At 45.7% G+C, this 15076-nt stretch overlaps 1 protein-coding gene across 11 annotated transcripts in view; it reads right to left on the bottom strand.

Moving 5' to 3' along the window:
- AMPH (amphiphysin) overlaps nucleotides 1-15076 on the bottom strand; it is a 951873-nt gene that overhangs the window by 383827 nt on the left and 552970 nt on the right. For all 11 annotated transcript variants that reach the window (XM_085607441.1, XM_085607443.1, XM_085607442.1 and 8 more), the window contains exon 4: nucleotides 3171-3265. In XM_085607441.1, the coding sequence (XP_085463567.1) occupies nucleotides 3171-3265 (95 nt within the window). The remainder of the gene's footprint in view (nucleotides 1-3170; nucleotides 3266-15076) is intronic.

Below are 15076 nucleotides of genomic sequence, written 5' to 3'. Positions count from 1 at the left end.
TTTTGTGAGCTCAGCTTGTGGCTACCCCTAAACCTTTGCCGGTATTTCTCCGGGGTCAACCCAAACTTCCTAATGAGCGCCACCTTCATGGCGGGGTAGTCTACCTGTTCCTCCCGGTCTAGGGCCAATAGGGCATCCCTTCCTGTCGGAGGCATGTACCGGTATAATCCACCACCCCAGTGCTTCTCATGGATCCCATGGGCTCTTAAGGAGACCTCATAGGCTGCCAGCCACTTGGCTATGTCGTCCCCAGCGGAATAACTGGCGACTACGTCCTTTGGTAAATGGGGCCTGGGCTCCCTGGCAATTTCCTTGGACTCGACACCCCCCGGAGTATTGTTAATGGTCTTGAGGTCGAGTTCTCGTAACTTGAACTCATGTTCCATCCTCCTCCCTTCCATCTCCAGCTTGGCCAACTCCCACCTTAACTGTCTTTCCTCTCTCCTGTCGGCTAACTCGGTTTCTGATAACCCTCTTGATGACACACTACTGCCCTCCCGTGAGGCTACCTTGGGGCTGATAGACATCGCACCCACCCCCAGGGGACATTCTGTAATCATCTCCCTGACAGTTTCCCTGTCTGATTCCTCCTCCTCTACCGTTCCCTCCGTGTGTGCTTCCACCCAGGCTCGCAGACTAGTACGGAGCTCCTCTCTCTTGGCTCCTCGCCTAACGAACACTCCCCTTTCCTGTCAGAACTCCCTGAGCTGTGCCACAGTATAGGTCTCCAGCTCTGACATTTTGAATTCCATTTTTGTCAGTTGAAAGTGTGGACCACCACCCCGAAGTAGGTTATGAAGATAGGAACTTTCTCTGAGGATCACCTCCACCCACCTCCAGGAAAGAATTTAAAAAAACAAAATCACAGAATTAGAAGGCCGCTGGGAGAATACTCCGGGTGTGTACCTGTGATGCACACTGAATTATTATGAGGTTCACAACAGCACGGCTCGTAATCCCAACCGCTGCCACCAATTTTATGTTGGACCTGCGATGGGCAAGCCCAGCACAAAGGGGGGTAGCTTGGCTCGAGTGACAAGGCGGTAGAAGGCTGTTGTGTTAAGCCGGCTATGACCAAATAATAACTCCCTGCACACCACATAAAAAGAAGGACACCACACCACTGTTATAGAAAAATACGTTTCGTTTATGTAAAAGTTCTCTGGGTTGGAAGAAGTTCAATTAGTTAATCACATTCACCTTTCTTACATGGGTTTGATTAGCTGTGTACTGGTTGCGTAGGAATAAATGGTTGGACTCTAATAAATAAATATACTGGATAAATATCAGGATTCAATACATTTGGAATAAATATCAGCAATGACTGGAATAAATATCAGCAAAACATCACAGTTGCATAGCAAGTTAGATACCGATCGTTTCACATAAATATCTCAGGGTCATACTGGTATCGCTGCCACCAATTAATCACTTTCAGGGTAAACACATTTAGATTGCCATTTAATGCGGAATGCGCGCTCTTACAGTTTTTGAAGTGTTCACGGGTTCGGGCCCTCTGGGCACAAAATACTCGTGATAATCCTTTAGTTGCACTTAAAGCATATTGCGCGTGTATCTGGAAGATAAAGACATACAATGACTATGGCAATTACACTCCGCGGCCAGCCGGTTTAATACTACTGCGGCCGGAGGAGTCTGTGCACTTCTGTCAACACAGGCGGGGTCTCCGAAGGCGGCTTCAGTTCACGAGTCCTCAGACCGTCGAACGGGCTGCCGGAGGGGTCAAACTACTTGCGCGCACAGTTCAAAATTGGAGCCGCACCTCAGTCCCGGAACAATGCGGCAACTTCAGGGGAAGAGACGGTCCCACCTCACTTTAGCTGCGCCAGTAAGCGCTCCAGTCAGTATGGCCCTTCTCCCAAGGGCGAAGGGGGGTTCCAGGGGCTCCGCGATCCTCCCTCCGATCTCACTCACGGGGGGGCTCCCGCCCACAACAACAGTCCCCAAGTCACTCGGGCAGGGCAGAGACGGTACTCTCGCCCAAATAAAGGCCAGCCTTTCCCCGCCCCAGCGCAGCACCTCACCTTCTGTCCACGATCAGCGCTTCGACGGCGGTGGGTTCGGAGACGTCCGAACGCCCGCCAGGAGGCACTTAAGTTGAAGGGGCCCTGTCAAGGGTCGCAGTCGCGATCTCACCACTGGGGGAGGCGGGGAGGCTCTAACTATGGCCAAAGTCTCTGAGGGGCAATTGGGCACTCGCTGGCCAGGCGCTGAAGGCGAGAGGTCACTGCTCGCGCTTCTGACTGGAACGCCAGTCAGGGTCCACGCCAACAACCTCGGCTGTACTTCTGCCTGCGCTATCAGCTGCCTCGGGGGGGGGGGGAGGAACAGGGCAGGTGTCAATCTGGTGTCAAGTCCTCTTCTATGTTTCTTCTCTTCTCCACTTTTTCTCATCATGGCCGCCAGGGACTGGGCCTTTTATAGCCAGTGCCCTGGGGTGCCAGCACGAGCCAGAAGGTTCTAGATCCTTCCCTGGCTGTGTCAATGACATGGCCCTTCCAAGGTGTCTTTTTGGTCATTAGGAGCCACCATACTGGGCTTCCTAAGGCAGCCATTTTGTGTACTTGTAACTTCTGAGGGGATTCCTGTCAGGTTTGCAGGTTACACAAAGTGCGCCAAAACCTCCAAAGGGTCAGAGGTCAGAAGGACTCCAATGGGAGTCACTCTCATAGGGGACAATGGTGTCCACCATTTTAGGGTTGACAACCTCAGTGTGTAATGCCACCGGTTCCGTCAGGCGCCTTGTACATAGGTGCCAGGAACTTGGTGAGCAACTGAGCGTCAAGGAGCATCTAGCCCCATGGGACAACACACAAAAAGGTCCTGGTAGACAAATAAAAAGCGACAAATTTTAGGAGGCACGGGGGAACAAAATAAATCATGGTGTGAGGGGACTCTCAGAAGCAGACAGGTCTAACAGTGTATCACATAATATTAATTTCTGAAAAGTTTAAGATCCTTAGACATCTATCTCCATTTCAGAAGACCAGACCAAAGTTCCTGCTATAATGCAAATGGTAGATGCCATTTTATGCAGTCCCATAGATTTCCATTAGAAAGGGAGATAAAGGTAAACGGTGTTGCAAAGAGAACTTGAAATACATTTCTTAGAATGTTTATATATATACATTTTCATGCTCAGGTCTTACCTCTCCAACTATTTTAACATCATCCCGACCATACCATTCTGGTTCGTATACTTCATGCAGTGATTCTGTAAGCTTCATGGAGGCCTCCTGCATGCCTAGAACATTGGAAGGAAATGGTGGAAAGAAATATAATGAGAGCCATTCACGATAAGCTGTTCTCTCTTCCTCAAGAAAGGGGTGCTAGCCTCCTCACCTAAACTTCAAATAATTTCAACAGTTTTCAGCACCAGCCTTTTAATGCCTCAGTGTCCAGATTACATTTACATACAATGGATGAAAAATATGTTTCTATGAATACATTCCATATATAAAAAGAATATAAGTTCACATAAAAAGCATACTGAAAGTAGACTACTGAAAATGTAAAAGAGACCCACAAGTGGTTGTTAGATTGTTATTGCTTGTGATAAATAATAGTTATTTGAAGAGAGCTATTACCTCAGATGTTTTTTTCTTTTGTAAAGGGTTATGATTAACAGACAGCAGCACAATAAAAGTACCCATTAGAGACCCACCTACAGGGGTTAGATTATATTTTTAAGCAGTAATATTTAATAAACTTGTTTTAGCGGAGAATAGCTTAAAACTCTAACATGGTCTCGGGGAAACTTCTGTGTCATAGGACACTACAAGGTTTACAAAGGCTCCTAAATATCTGATTTCGTTTTGAGGTCCGAGCTACACGGTCTTTCTTTCTTCCCGCTGAACTGTAATACAGTTCTCTGTGAAAGCCCATTTTCCCTACACACACCTCATCTTCTTTAGCACTAAGAGACCCCTCTGGGGTGTATGCCACACTTTAGGTATGCTCATGTAGATGGATGCATCCATTTCTTTAACAACCATGTTTCTCTGGTTGTTAATCAGACCCTGAACATTATTATATTAGACTGTATGCAGTGTGTTTTCTGCTGCTATTTCATGCTTCCCGTCTTCTTTATTCATGATGTATGTTTTGTAAGAAATTGGGGTATCTGTCAGGGCTGGACTGGCATAGCAGCCATCGTGCGTTTGCCCAGGAGGCTGGAAGGGTGGGGGCCGGTTTTGGAGATGTGGGGACTGTTTTTATTTCTGTAGGCCTTTTTTTCAGTGATGTTGCAATATCGGTCCACAGTAACAAAAGCAACAGTGCTGGCAGCCGTCTTTGTTAAGCAGCAGTGCTTCACGCTTGCACCTCTGCCTCCTTTGGTGTGGGGGCCGGTCCGACAAAATTGCCTGGGATGCTTTGGGTTCCCAGTCAGGGCCCTGGTAATAGTTGAGGAGGTGATGACCCAACAAAACCAATAGTCATAATCTTTGGCGGGGGGAATCTCTTAAATCATTACATTAACTTGTGCCCAACCCTCTGATAGCTATGGCACAGAACAGGCAGGCTTAATTTAGAGGCAAGGTGTAAAGTATTTATGCTGTACAAAAACATAAACAGTTTTTAAAATAAGAATAAAAACATTTGGTCAAAACAATTAAAACTCACATAGGGGGTAAATCACTAAAGTCAGAGGGTTAGTCACATAGTTTTTTTTCTCTACAGCTGTTAAGACCTGGCTTTTCCAGCGGGTTTATCCCCAGACTTTCTGCTTTGGGCTTCCTGTTTTTGATCCTGTTTGTGTTGGTTTTATGACTGTGGGAACTTTACCACTGCTGATCAGTGTTAAAATGCATATGCTCTCTCTGTAAATTGTTATGAGGGATTGATGTTTCCATGATTGGCTTGTTTGACTTACTACTAAGTCCCTAGTACAGGACACTGTGTGTACCCAGGGCCTGTAAGTCATATGCTGCAAGTGAGCCTGCAGCACTGATTGTGCCACCCACACAAGCTGCCTTGCAAAAGGTTCTCAGATCTGCCACTGAAGTGTCTGGACGCAGTCTCTACTGCCATGTTGACTTGGCAAGTGCACCCACTTGCCAGACCCTAATCTTCCCATTTCTTACATGTGAGTCACCCCTCAGGTAGGCCCAAGGTAGTCCAATGGCCAGGGTGCAGTGTATGTGAAAGGTAGGACATGTACTAAGGTGTGTGACATGTCCTGATAGTGAAATACAGTGTATTTCGTTTTTCACTTTTGAAAGGCTATCCGTCCCATAGGATAGAATGGGAGTTTATTTATAACATCTTATAAATATAACTTCCCATTGGCACAAGGTAGAAAGATGGAGTTTAGTATGCCTGAACTCAGGATATAAAGATGCATCTTTTAGTAAGGATGATTTTTATATTCTGGGTTTGAAAATACCACTTTTAGAAAGTTGGTATTTTCTTGATTAGCCATCCAGTGTACCTCTGATAGGTTTGTTTATTGACTGTCTGGCTTTGGAGTGACAGGGGCTGGGTATGTGCATCCTCTCAGACAGCCACTGGGAGGGTTGAGGTGTGTCCTGACTTTCCTGAATGAGTCAGGGGTGGGCTGAATAGACCTGGGTTGCATTTAGTGTAGGGGGAGGAGATTTTCTTGCACCTGAATAGGCCTAGTCTACCTTACACAATGCTGTCTCCACCTCCTGCCGGAAAGCTTCACCAACAGGACAGAACTGGTTTTGGCTGGGCAAAGAGCTTATCTACCACCAGAGAACAAAGGAATTTGTGCTATAAAAAGTGGGGCCCAGACCCCAGACTTTTAGATTACTTCTGGAATTCAAGAGGAACCTTTGCCAAGAAGACGAGCTCGAGAAACTGATGGAGATGTACTACACCCTTTGCTGTGTGCTGTCTGGTGTTGGCCTTCAGTGGATGTTTCTGTCTGAGAAATCGCCACATGCTGCATCGAGTGCACGGATGTACAAAGTCCAAGATCACTGCACTGATTCTGACGCAGGCTCTTCTGTGCGCCTGCAAGAACCAATGGATTGTGGGACCGCAGCAGGAGAAACCAACGAAGCGCCGTTGCCGCTGCTGCATCGACAACCGATGCACCCCCGATCCTCTTGCATCACACCATGGCGCCAAGTCTACATCAATGCTGGGACCGCAGTAAGAAACCAACGCATCACCTCCCTGCACAGTAAGAAACCGACACATCACCTGCTGATGTGGTTGCTGTTCCCTCTCCCACCCTATAAAGAACATTTGAATCCCAAGGAGCCAAGATACAACAAGGCACAGATCTGTACCCGCAACACAATGGTCAGAGCATTTACCATGCTGAAAAGCAGGTTGTGCTTCCAGAGCCTGGCCTGGCTTGGCCTACTGCATAATTGAGATATGATATACTATATAGTTGTCAGTTACTGTGTGCACACTATCTGGCATTAAGGTACCATGAACCCATGCAAAATGTGGAAGAAATGGACACATTAAGTGAAGAGGAGGAAGTGGACATTGATTATGAACCTAACACAAAAAGAAAACCATCCCAATCCTACCATATTCATGACCTAAAAACCATGAGAAGCTGATACCTGCATTTCCCAAACACACCCCATCAAAACCTGGTATCAATCAGATTCCATTACTTACCCCAGAAAACCAAATTACAAGACCATCACAGGTGTATCCCTATCTGAACCTCAACTCAAATATTACAATCCATTATATCTAGTTCCTCAATGACTGACTACAAATTACTCTTTCACCACTGCACCATAATCCACATTATCATAGTTTTGTTTTTCAAATGTTTTTATTGGCATTCCAAATTTTGGTCAACGTGTTCAGGTAACTGTTGCTTGACACAACACTGTATAACCATCACATAACAATGATTTTGCCGGTAGGGATTTGTCACACTTATTTGTGATCTCACATTGCAAGATTTTCCGCAACGTACATGGTTCATTTAGCCCCATTGACAACATAGCGATATGGTTATTGGGTGCACATATGAAGCATTTTACACAGGTGGGTCCTAGGTAATGTCCGTTGGATACCAGAAAAGAATTCAATGAGAACAAAAACATCAAATTAACTATAACAAAACTAAATGTCCCAAATGCTATTTATCTTGTTGTGTTGCATTTTATTTCCCTGCCCATGTGAGTCATCAGGTAATGTTGCCATTGAGTCACTCCCCAGTTGCTCTTTAAACAGGTTTGTAATGTAACAGTCCCAGAGCTCTTGATAGTGGCACCCTACCATTTTAAGCGGGTTGGAGGAGGAGACATACCCCTCAGGCAGCAACAGTCATGGGACTACAGCCTCAGGGTGGGAGCACATCAGATTTTGCATCCATTTTCTTAAGATAAATGTTCCATGATGTGAATCTTTCCCCCCATCCACCCCTGTTGGTAGGGCCTGATAGCAGCATCACCTCTCTGGATGCTCATTTCAAGGTATATCACCACCTGTCTTGAATTGAAGACACCATTGCTGCTTCCCAGGTCATGGCGATACATCTTTTTGCTAGAATGAAAGTTACATATATGAAGGCTCACCCATGCTTTGATTTTTTTAGTCCGGGTGATGTTACTGAGAAGGCATATGATGGGGTGTTTTGCTAAGGGGTGCACTCCTGTGTACTTTGCCTACTGCTTTTCAAATAAGAATATATACAAATTAATCAAGTGGTGCTGCACCGCTACGTGTGCTGTCGACACACGTTTAAATGCACTAACAACTTATAACAAGTACGCAGACTTGGAAGCGGTGTGCGCTGTTCAACCATCCTGTCACCTCCATCACTTTCTGTATAATGACATCCCAAAAGATTGATATCACCACACAGTGCCATATGATGTCTCGGTACATCTGGTGCAGTTCATAGCAGCCCCAGGGTACTTTTGACCTATTAATTTTGGGGTCAGAGAGGCATGATGTATATAGTTGAATTGCGTTTAGCGAAACCCAGAGTTTCTCGATACCAACTTGAATGATCTGAGGCAGTGCAGCCACATGGTGTTGCTAAGCTCCTCGCCCAATCACCATTCATGCAAAGCACTCAACTGCTTTGAGTTCAGGCCCAATGTTTGCTGCAGTGCCAAATGGAGAGGAACATGGCCAATTTTGTGTAGGTGCAATTTGTCAGTGCCATCTGCAGGGGTTGTGACATGGCAGTTTCTGCATCACCACTATGCCACTGCTTGTGTGCTAACTAGACCATCGCTGCATAGAGTAGGAATTGACCAGGCCCCAGCCCAAATGCAGTAGCAGTTGCTACCCAATAGGGGTGGTGAGGCGGGTGGACGAAGGGTTGGGGGAAATAATTTTTTGTTTTAAATCTTTTACCTTACTACTGCCGGCCGCTGTCTCTCCTCCATCCTCTCTACAGCAGGAACCAGGAAGCGAAGCACACAGCTTCCCAGAATCCCCTGACCAATCACAACGCTGCTTTGCAGCAGCTTTGTGACTGGTCTGAGCGCCGTGGTTCGGCGCTCCCGCAGGGGCTGGCAGGCTGTACATGTACTCCACTCAGGCTGTAATGCAGCCTGGGTGGAGAACATGCAAAGTGCACATGAGATTTTGGTCGGCCCGAAACGCCCAACCAAACCATGATGGGCACTTAAGATGCTACCTACACTTTACCCCCTGTAATGCGGGGAGCCCAGCCCTACCTCACTGCTTCAACTGCAAACTTAATACATAAAAAAAAGATAACTGAAGGTTATTATCATTTTTTTTATATTCAGCTTGCAGTTAAAGCAGTGGGGCCATACTCGTCCGCTTTAGCGGAGGAGCCGCCTCTTCCCAAATGTCTCTCATATGTTATCGAGGAATCATAACATTCAATACTTGTACATATCTTCCCAAGTTTGTATGTTAGCGTCGGTCCATGGGCGGGTATCGTGCATCCTGGGCAGGGCTGCACACCTTGACAATGATCATAGTGGCAGGGCCGGAGCATAGGGAGGATTGTATTATATCCCATTTATGTGTCACTGCCAGCACTATTGTGTGACCCTCAATATAAGGCTATCGAATGCACATGTTTCACCCCTAGCCATCAGCTATTTGTGTACAGATGTCCCACATTTGTTATGAGACATCTCTGGTCTCAGGGTCTTGAGCTGGTTGGCCATTGAGCTGGGTTGCTGCGTAATATAGTTCATAATTAGGTGCCTCTAATCAACCCTCTGCTAATGGAGCATACAGCTGGGAGATCATCACTCGGTGCCTACCGTTGCCCTAAATCACTGTGATCAAGAGAGACTGCAACTCTCCAAAAGAAATGTTTCTTCAGTTTAACATGTAATGCTAGGAAAAAAATATTACATCTTCGGCAGGATCAGCATCTTAGAAATAGCTATCCTGCCAATTGTGGATAGCGGGAGTGCATTCCAGAAGGGAATTGAATTCCTAATAGTTATGATTGATTTTCCAAGGTTGCTGTCCACCAGGTCATGTTCCTTATGCTATATCTGAATTCCTAGATATTTCATAGTGTCAAGTGCAAGACGTAGATATGTATTTGGAAGGTTCAGGTGTTGCTCCACCATGTGTTTAGTCAGTAGTAACAGGCAGGATTTATCCCAATTGACTCTCAGTTGTGATATGGTCACATAGTCGCCCAACAGTATTATCACAGAGGGTTGTGCATGTTGAACGTCTCTCAGGTATATCAATGCACCATCCGCGTATAATGAATTTATATGATGTTCATCATTGATGACAATGACCCATTCAGGGCCTTGTAATTGAAGTACACAGTGAGCGGTTCAATGGCCAGCACAGAAAGACGAGGGACAATGAGCAACTCTGTCTAGTGCCTCTGATCATGGAATCCAATATCTCCTGTCCGGTGCAAGCACAGGCCCTTGGGGCAATAACCAATAATTGTATACAGTGCAGTAATTCTTTACCTAGGCCAAATCGGTGCAGCATTGCCATCAGGAAGGTCCAACTCAATGAGTCAAAAGCGTTCTCTATTTTGATGGAGATCACCCAGTGATCTGCAGATTGTCACTTTGACCAGTCCATTATTCAGAACAGCCTGCAGTAAGTCATAAAATTGTTTCTTCCAGGAATGAAAACGTTTTGAATGATGGGCGCTAGGCTTTGTGCCACAGGGAGCAGAGGATTAGCCAGGACTTTCCCCAATATTTTGCAGTTTAGATTCAAAAGTGAAAGGAGCCTATAAGAACCCACTGGGGGGGGGGTGCCTGCCTGGTTTAGAGAGCACTGTGATTAGGGCTTCTTGCAGAGATGGGTAAACACTTTAGTTGCTTAGATTCCTCATATACCCTCAACAATCCTATGGCCAGCCTTGGACTATACACAGCATAGAATTCTACCGTGAAGCCATCTGGTCCCGCTACCCTGCTCTGGCCATTTGTGTGATGGCCAGTTGGATTTCAGATAATTGCAAGGGTTCACTAATTTCCAATCGCTGTATGTCGTTCACATTTAGGAGCGGTATTGAAAATACTGGGTCATCTCAATCTCTTTTATGCCCTGTGGGGAGTCGTATAACACTTCATAGTAGCTCCTAAACACTGTACTGATACTCCTCTGGGTGTTAACTCTCTCTCCAGTATCATCAAGCATTACCCCAACCACAGTCCTAGAAGTCTGTGCCTTAAGGAATCATGCCAATATCTGGCCTGCTTTGTCCCCCCTCAGCATGCTGTCTGACAGCATATTCTTTGCAATTCTGGTTGCCCCAGCACTCCAAAAGTGTCCAGTATTCTCATCTGACCTATACTAGTTCACATGTGGGCTGTTCCTGTGTGACATAGTTGATTTCCAATGTGCAGATTCGCCTCCGTTCTTGAAGTACAGTCTTTTTTACCACGTAATTGGTATGTAGGAAATGAACTCTCATCACCTCTTTGAAAGCGTCCCATTCCAGAAACCCTGTGGTTGCCATCCCATCACTGTCAATAAAGTAGTGACCTATGTGGGCCACTATCTCCTGTTTGATCAGGGGTTAATGTAGTGTATCAGGGAAAGACGCCATGCGGGTAAAAATGAAGTTGTTCTGCAACACCATAGTGTTAGTCTCAGGAGATTATGATCCAACAGTGTTCGCCCTAAATATTCAGCATGGCCCACCATCATAGCAGCTTCTGGATTACAATTAAATAGGTCTATGCGAGTGTGGAGGTGATGGACCCCTGGGTGCAAGTCTCACCATACATCCATCACTAGGAAGTCTCTTGCCCATTGTGATAAATGGCAGGAGGCAACTAACTAACAGTGGGGTTGATCTGCCCAGATATATGTTGGGAGCGTAGTTGAAATTGCCTCCCAAATAGATGGATTGTCAACAGTGGACAGCAGAGATTGAGCAAGTGTGGCCAGGAAATCGGTCACATGAACATTTGGAGCATACACAGAGACTAAAGATAATGCTTCCCCATCCAGTCCAAACTCAAACACCACATATCTGCCATCATGGTCTACCTACTCCCTTTGACCACAAAAGGGACTCTCGGGGTGGATACAGATAGCGACACCCCAGGCATAGCTGGTGTACTCTGTCACAATTATAATTCACCTCAATTTCTTTCGCAGCTTATTAAGTTCAGGGGTCATTAGGTGTGTTTCCTGTAAACATGAGAAATTAATATTCCTACATTTCAAATTGGCATGTATACAAGAGCGTTTCACTGGGATGGCCATTCCCTTAATATTACAGGTCAGGATATTAAACTTACGGGTTGTGGGTCCAGTGCATCTTGTCATCTGGTATGGTGTGTGGATCAAGTGATATTAGGGTCGTAAGAGGCCTCAACATACAGTGTTCATCAGCAGTTCCCATATTGTAGCCTTACAAGTTTTACAATTGTGTTAGCAACAGTGTAATACCCAACTCCCCTTTCCAGGTCAAGGTTTATAGAAATACCTCACCAATGAACCATCACCAGTAGTGAAGAACATGCAATGTCCAAATTAGTGAGTATGGAGAAATGTGGAGACAGTAGTCTGTGAATGAGGGCTCACGTGTAAGCAGCACCAGTTCACCGACCCCCATCTGTGCTCCTCTCTACTTCCTTCACCTCCCAGTTACTGGTAAAAAAAAAATAGCCATTTCCCCTGTAATATTGTGTGTAATTGAAGGGAAAAAAGATATAGGCATGAAGTTTCAGTGAACGTTGGTTGCTGTCATGGGAGTGACAGCAGGTTCCAGATGGAGTTCTTGTTCCAGAGCCGTTACGTCGTCATCCTCTGCCTCCTCTCGTGAATCAGTGTCACTAAACTTCTATTCTAAGCCAGCGCCGGCCCGTTATCATAATTCCGCCACTTCTAGGGTTTTTTCTTTGGCTGCTTGCTGATGAGAAACATCAACCTTCCTCTTTCCAATGTGAGGTTCCATGATTCTGTTTAGACTAGTCCACTATCCATTTTGTTTCCAGCCATGCACTGGCCTTGGCCACACTTGTGAAGAAATATGTTGCATCACCCTGGATGACCCATAGTTTTGCCAGGTATAGTAGGGAGTAGGGAAGGTTCAATTGACATAAGTGACATTTAACCTTGAGGAATGAGGCTCTTTGTTTTTGTACCTCTGCAGTGTAGGTAGGGTAAATATGCCCTGTACTGTTCTCTACTGTCCATGGTCCTTTGTTCCTGGTGGTTTGTAGGATGTGATCAGGATCCCTATAGTTAAGGAGGTGGGCGTTACCGAGCCAGTGCTTCTCCAGTGGGAGTGCGTATCCCGAAGTTTGTGGGCCCTTTCCACTGACAGAAGAGTGGAGGGTTTACCCACAAGTACTATGCCCACTAGCCATTGCTCAAGACAGAGTTCCATATTACTGTCCCTCATGTTCGCTGGAAGGCCCACAATACATTCTGTGGGATCGGCCTTCAGCATCATAGGCCCTGACTTTCAGGATGTGGACTAGCTTTTGAGGGTTACATAGCTGAGTTTGCAGTTTAATCATGGAAGGTTGCATCATAGCCTGCGCTTATTCATTGTCTCGAACGTGTCTTTTAGATTCTCGTGACCTGCTTGAAGTAGGCCCAGGTCAATCACCATGGCCACTATGTTGGACTCCAGGGTGGTTTCAATGTCAATTACGGCCTGCAGGATGGCCTCAAATTTGCCACTGTGTTTGCAGAGAGTGGCTTCTATGTTCTCAAGGTTAAACTGTGTTGGATATCCCAGTTTGCCAACATGTTCGCTGTGTTCCTGGGGCCTCGCTCCACATTGCCTCTCCATCACCAGATAGCATCAGGGGTTGTCCTAGAGCATATAGGGCCAGATGTAGGTAAATTCAATTTAGCGAGTCTTTAATAGCGATTTTTACCGAATCGCTATTAAGGACTCACTGAATTGAATGTAGGTAGGAATCGCAAAAATATTTGTGATTCCTTAATATTTCTTAATTGCAAATCGCAAATTGAGATTCGCAATCAAGGAATACCATCCCATTCATTCCTATGGGCCAAAAGGCCCATAGGAATTAATAGGATTCGCGCCCGCAATTTGAGAGTAACCAAGAGGCACTCTCAAATTTAGGGCGCAATTTCAAGGGTGCAAGGGTTCCAAAAGGACACCCTGTTGCACCCCTGAAATGTGCATGTGTGCACATGTGGCGCACATACATGCCCTAAGGCCATGGATGTGTGCCACATGGCACTTTTAAAAAAGCAAAAAAGTGCTTTTTGAAAGGAAATCGCTAATTGCCACCAACTTGAAGTTGGTGGTAATTAGCGATTCCTTAAGGCCAAAGTGCACTTTCTTTTGTGCTACTTACATTGCATTTAAGGAATCGCAATTTGCGATTCCTTAAATGCAATCGCAAAAACAGGAATCGCAATTTTTGCGATTCCTTATTTTGCAAGTAGGTTTAATCTTACCTACATTGCTCAAAGCCAAATTGCGATCGCAAAGGCCGAAATTCTGCGAATTTCGGCATTTGCGGTCGCTATTTGGCTTCCTACATCTGGCCCATAGTGTCTCTCAAAGCTGCGTTAGACCGCGGGTTTGATGGAGGGAGAGAAGGGCAACCTAGAACTGTATGAACGAAGTCCAAGTGTGTTGTGTGTTGCCAGACCCTAGAAGTGCAGCAGTGGGGTAGGAGCTAGGATGTCTGCTTGGAGGCAGGTAGTGCGTAGAATTATCCAGAGGTGCTTATAACAGGAAGTCCTGTCATAGTTACTCTCTCTGTGTACAGCAAATCTGTGCAACTTTAGTTTCACAATTGATGCGGTGGGGTTAAGTTTGTTTTTAAAGCAAGGATACAGGTTCTGCAAAAATCAGCGGGATCCGTTATATCAGTGAGGAAGGGAGAGAGAACAAAAGGGGGGCAGGGGAGGAAGTAGTCCCTAGGACCTCAAATTCACAGAGGGCATCCCAACCGCGGGCACCAATTCTGGTTTCCAATGGGTGCAAGAAAGATTACAGCCTGGCAGTATCAGGTGAAGATAGGGGTTCTGGCAGGACTGTGCTCTGTTTGTGTTATGAGCTGGAAGACACCCAGTAATGCATCTCTGGAGCCCCGCCAGCACACTTCAGTGGACACCGTGGCCCCTCCAACTCACACTGTGTCCCAAGGTCCAACGTGATCTCATCAGTGCCCCGGGTCTCACCCTATCAGGTGGGGCATGGATCCATATGTGGTGCCTCCGCCCACAGGAGAGTGCCAAAAGATGTTCCAGTCTTACTGTGGTAATTGTCAACAGCAGGGGCAGCCCTGAAAACCTGAAACAGGGGCAAACAATACTGGAATCCTAACAAGGGTTCAAGTTGACACAATACATGCATCCAATTTTTAAAGGCCTAAAAAAACATTCTAATGTGATAAATATGAAAAGATATGAGAGAAAAAAAAAATCATTGAAGAAACAGAAGAGAAAGAAGAAAAGAGGAAAACAACCCTTGTGTGAATATATACAATTAATAGAAAAAGTGTGTATTAACAATCATAAATAGTTCAATCTGTAAACATATACGACAAAAGGCGCTCAACATAATACACAAAACAAGACCTATAAACAGTGCAAGGTGTAGACAAACAAGTGGCTGAGGAAAAAGGTTTACAGAAATCAGAAGTTCAGGACAAAACTGAAACAACACAAAGCAAACAAT

This window comes from Triturus cristatus, chromosome 5_2 (genome assembly GCF_964204655.1).
Source record: "Triturus cristatus chromosome 5_2, aTriCri1.1, whole genome shotgun sequence".
NCBI classification, from domain to species: Eukaryota; Metazoa; Chordata; class Amphibia; order Caudata; family Salamandridae; genus Triturus; species Triturus cristatus.
Note: the sequence above shows the minus strand (reverse complement) of the source record. Positions and strands in the feature narration are given on the sequence as shown.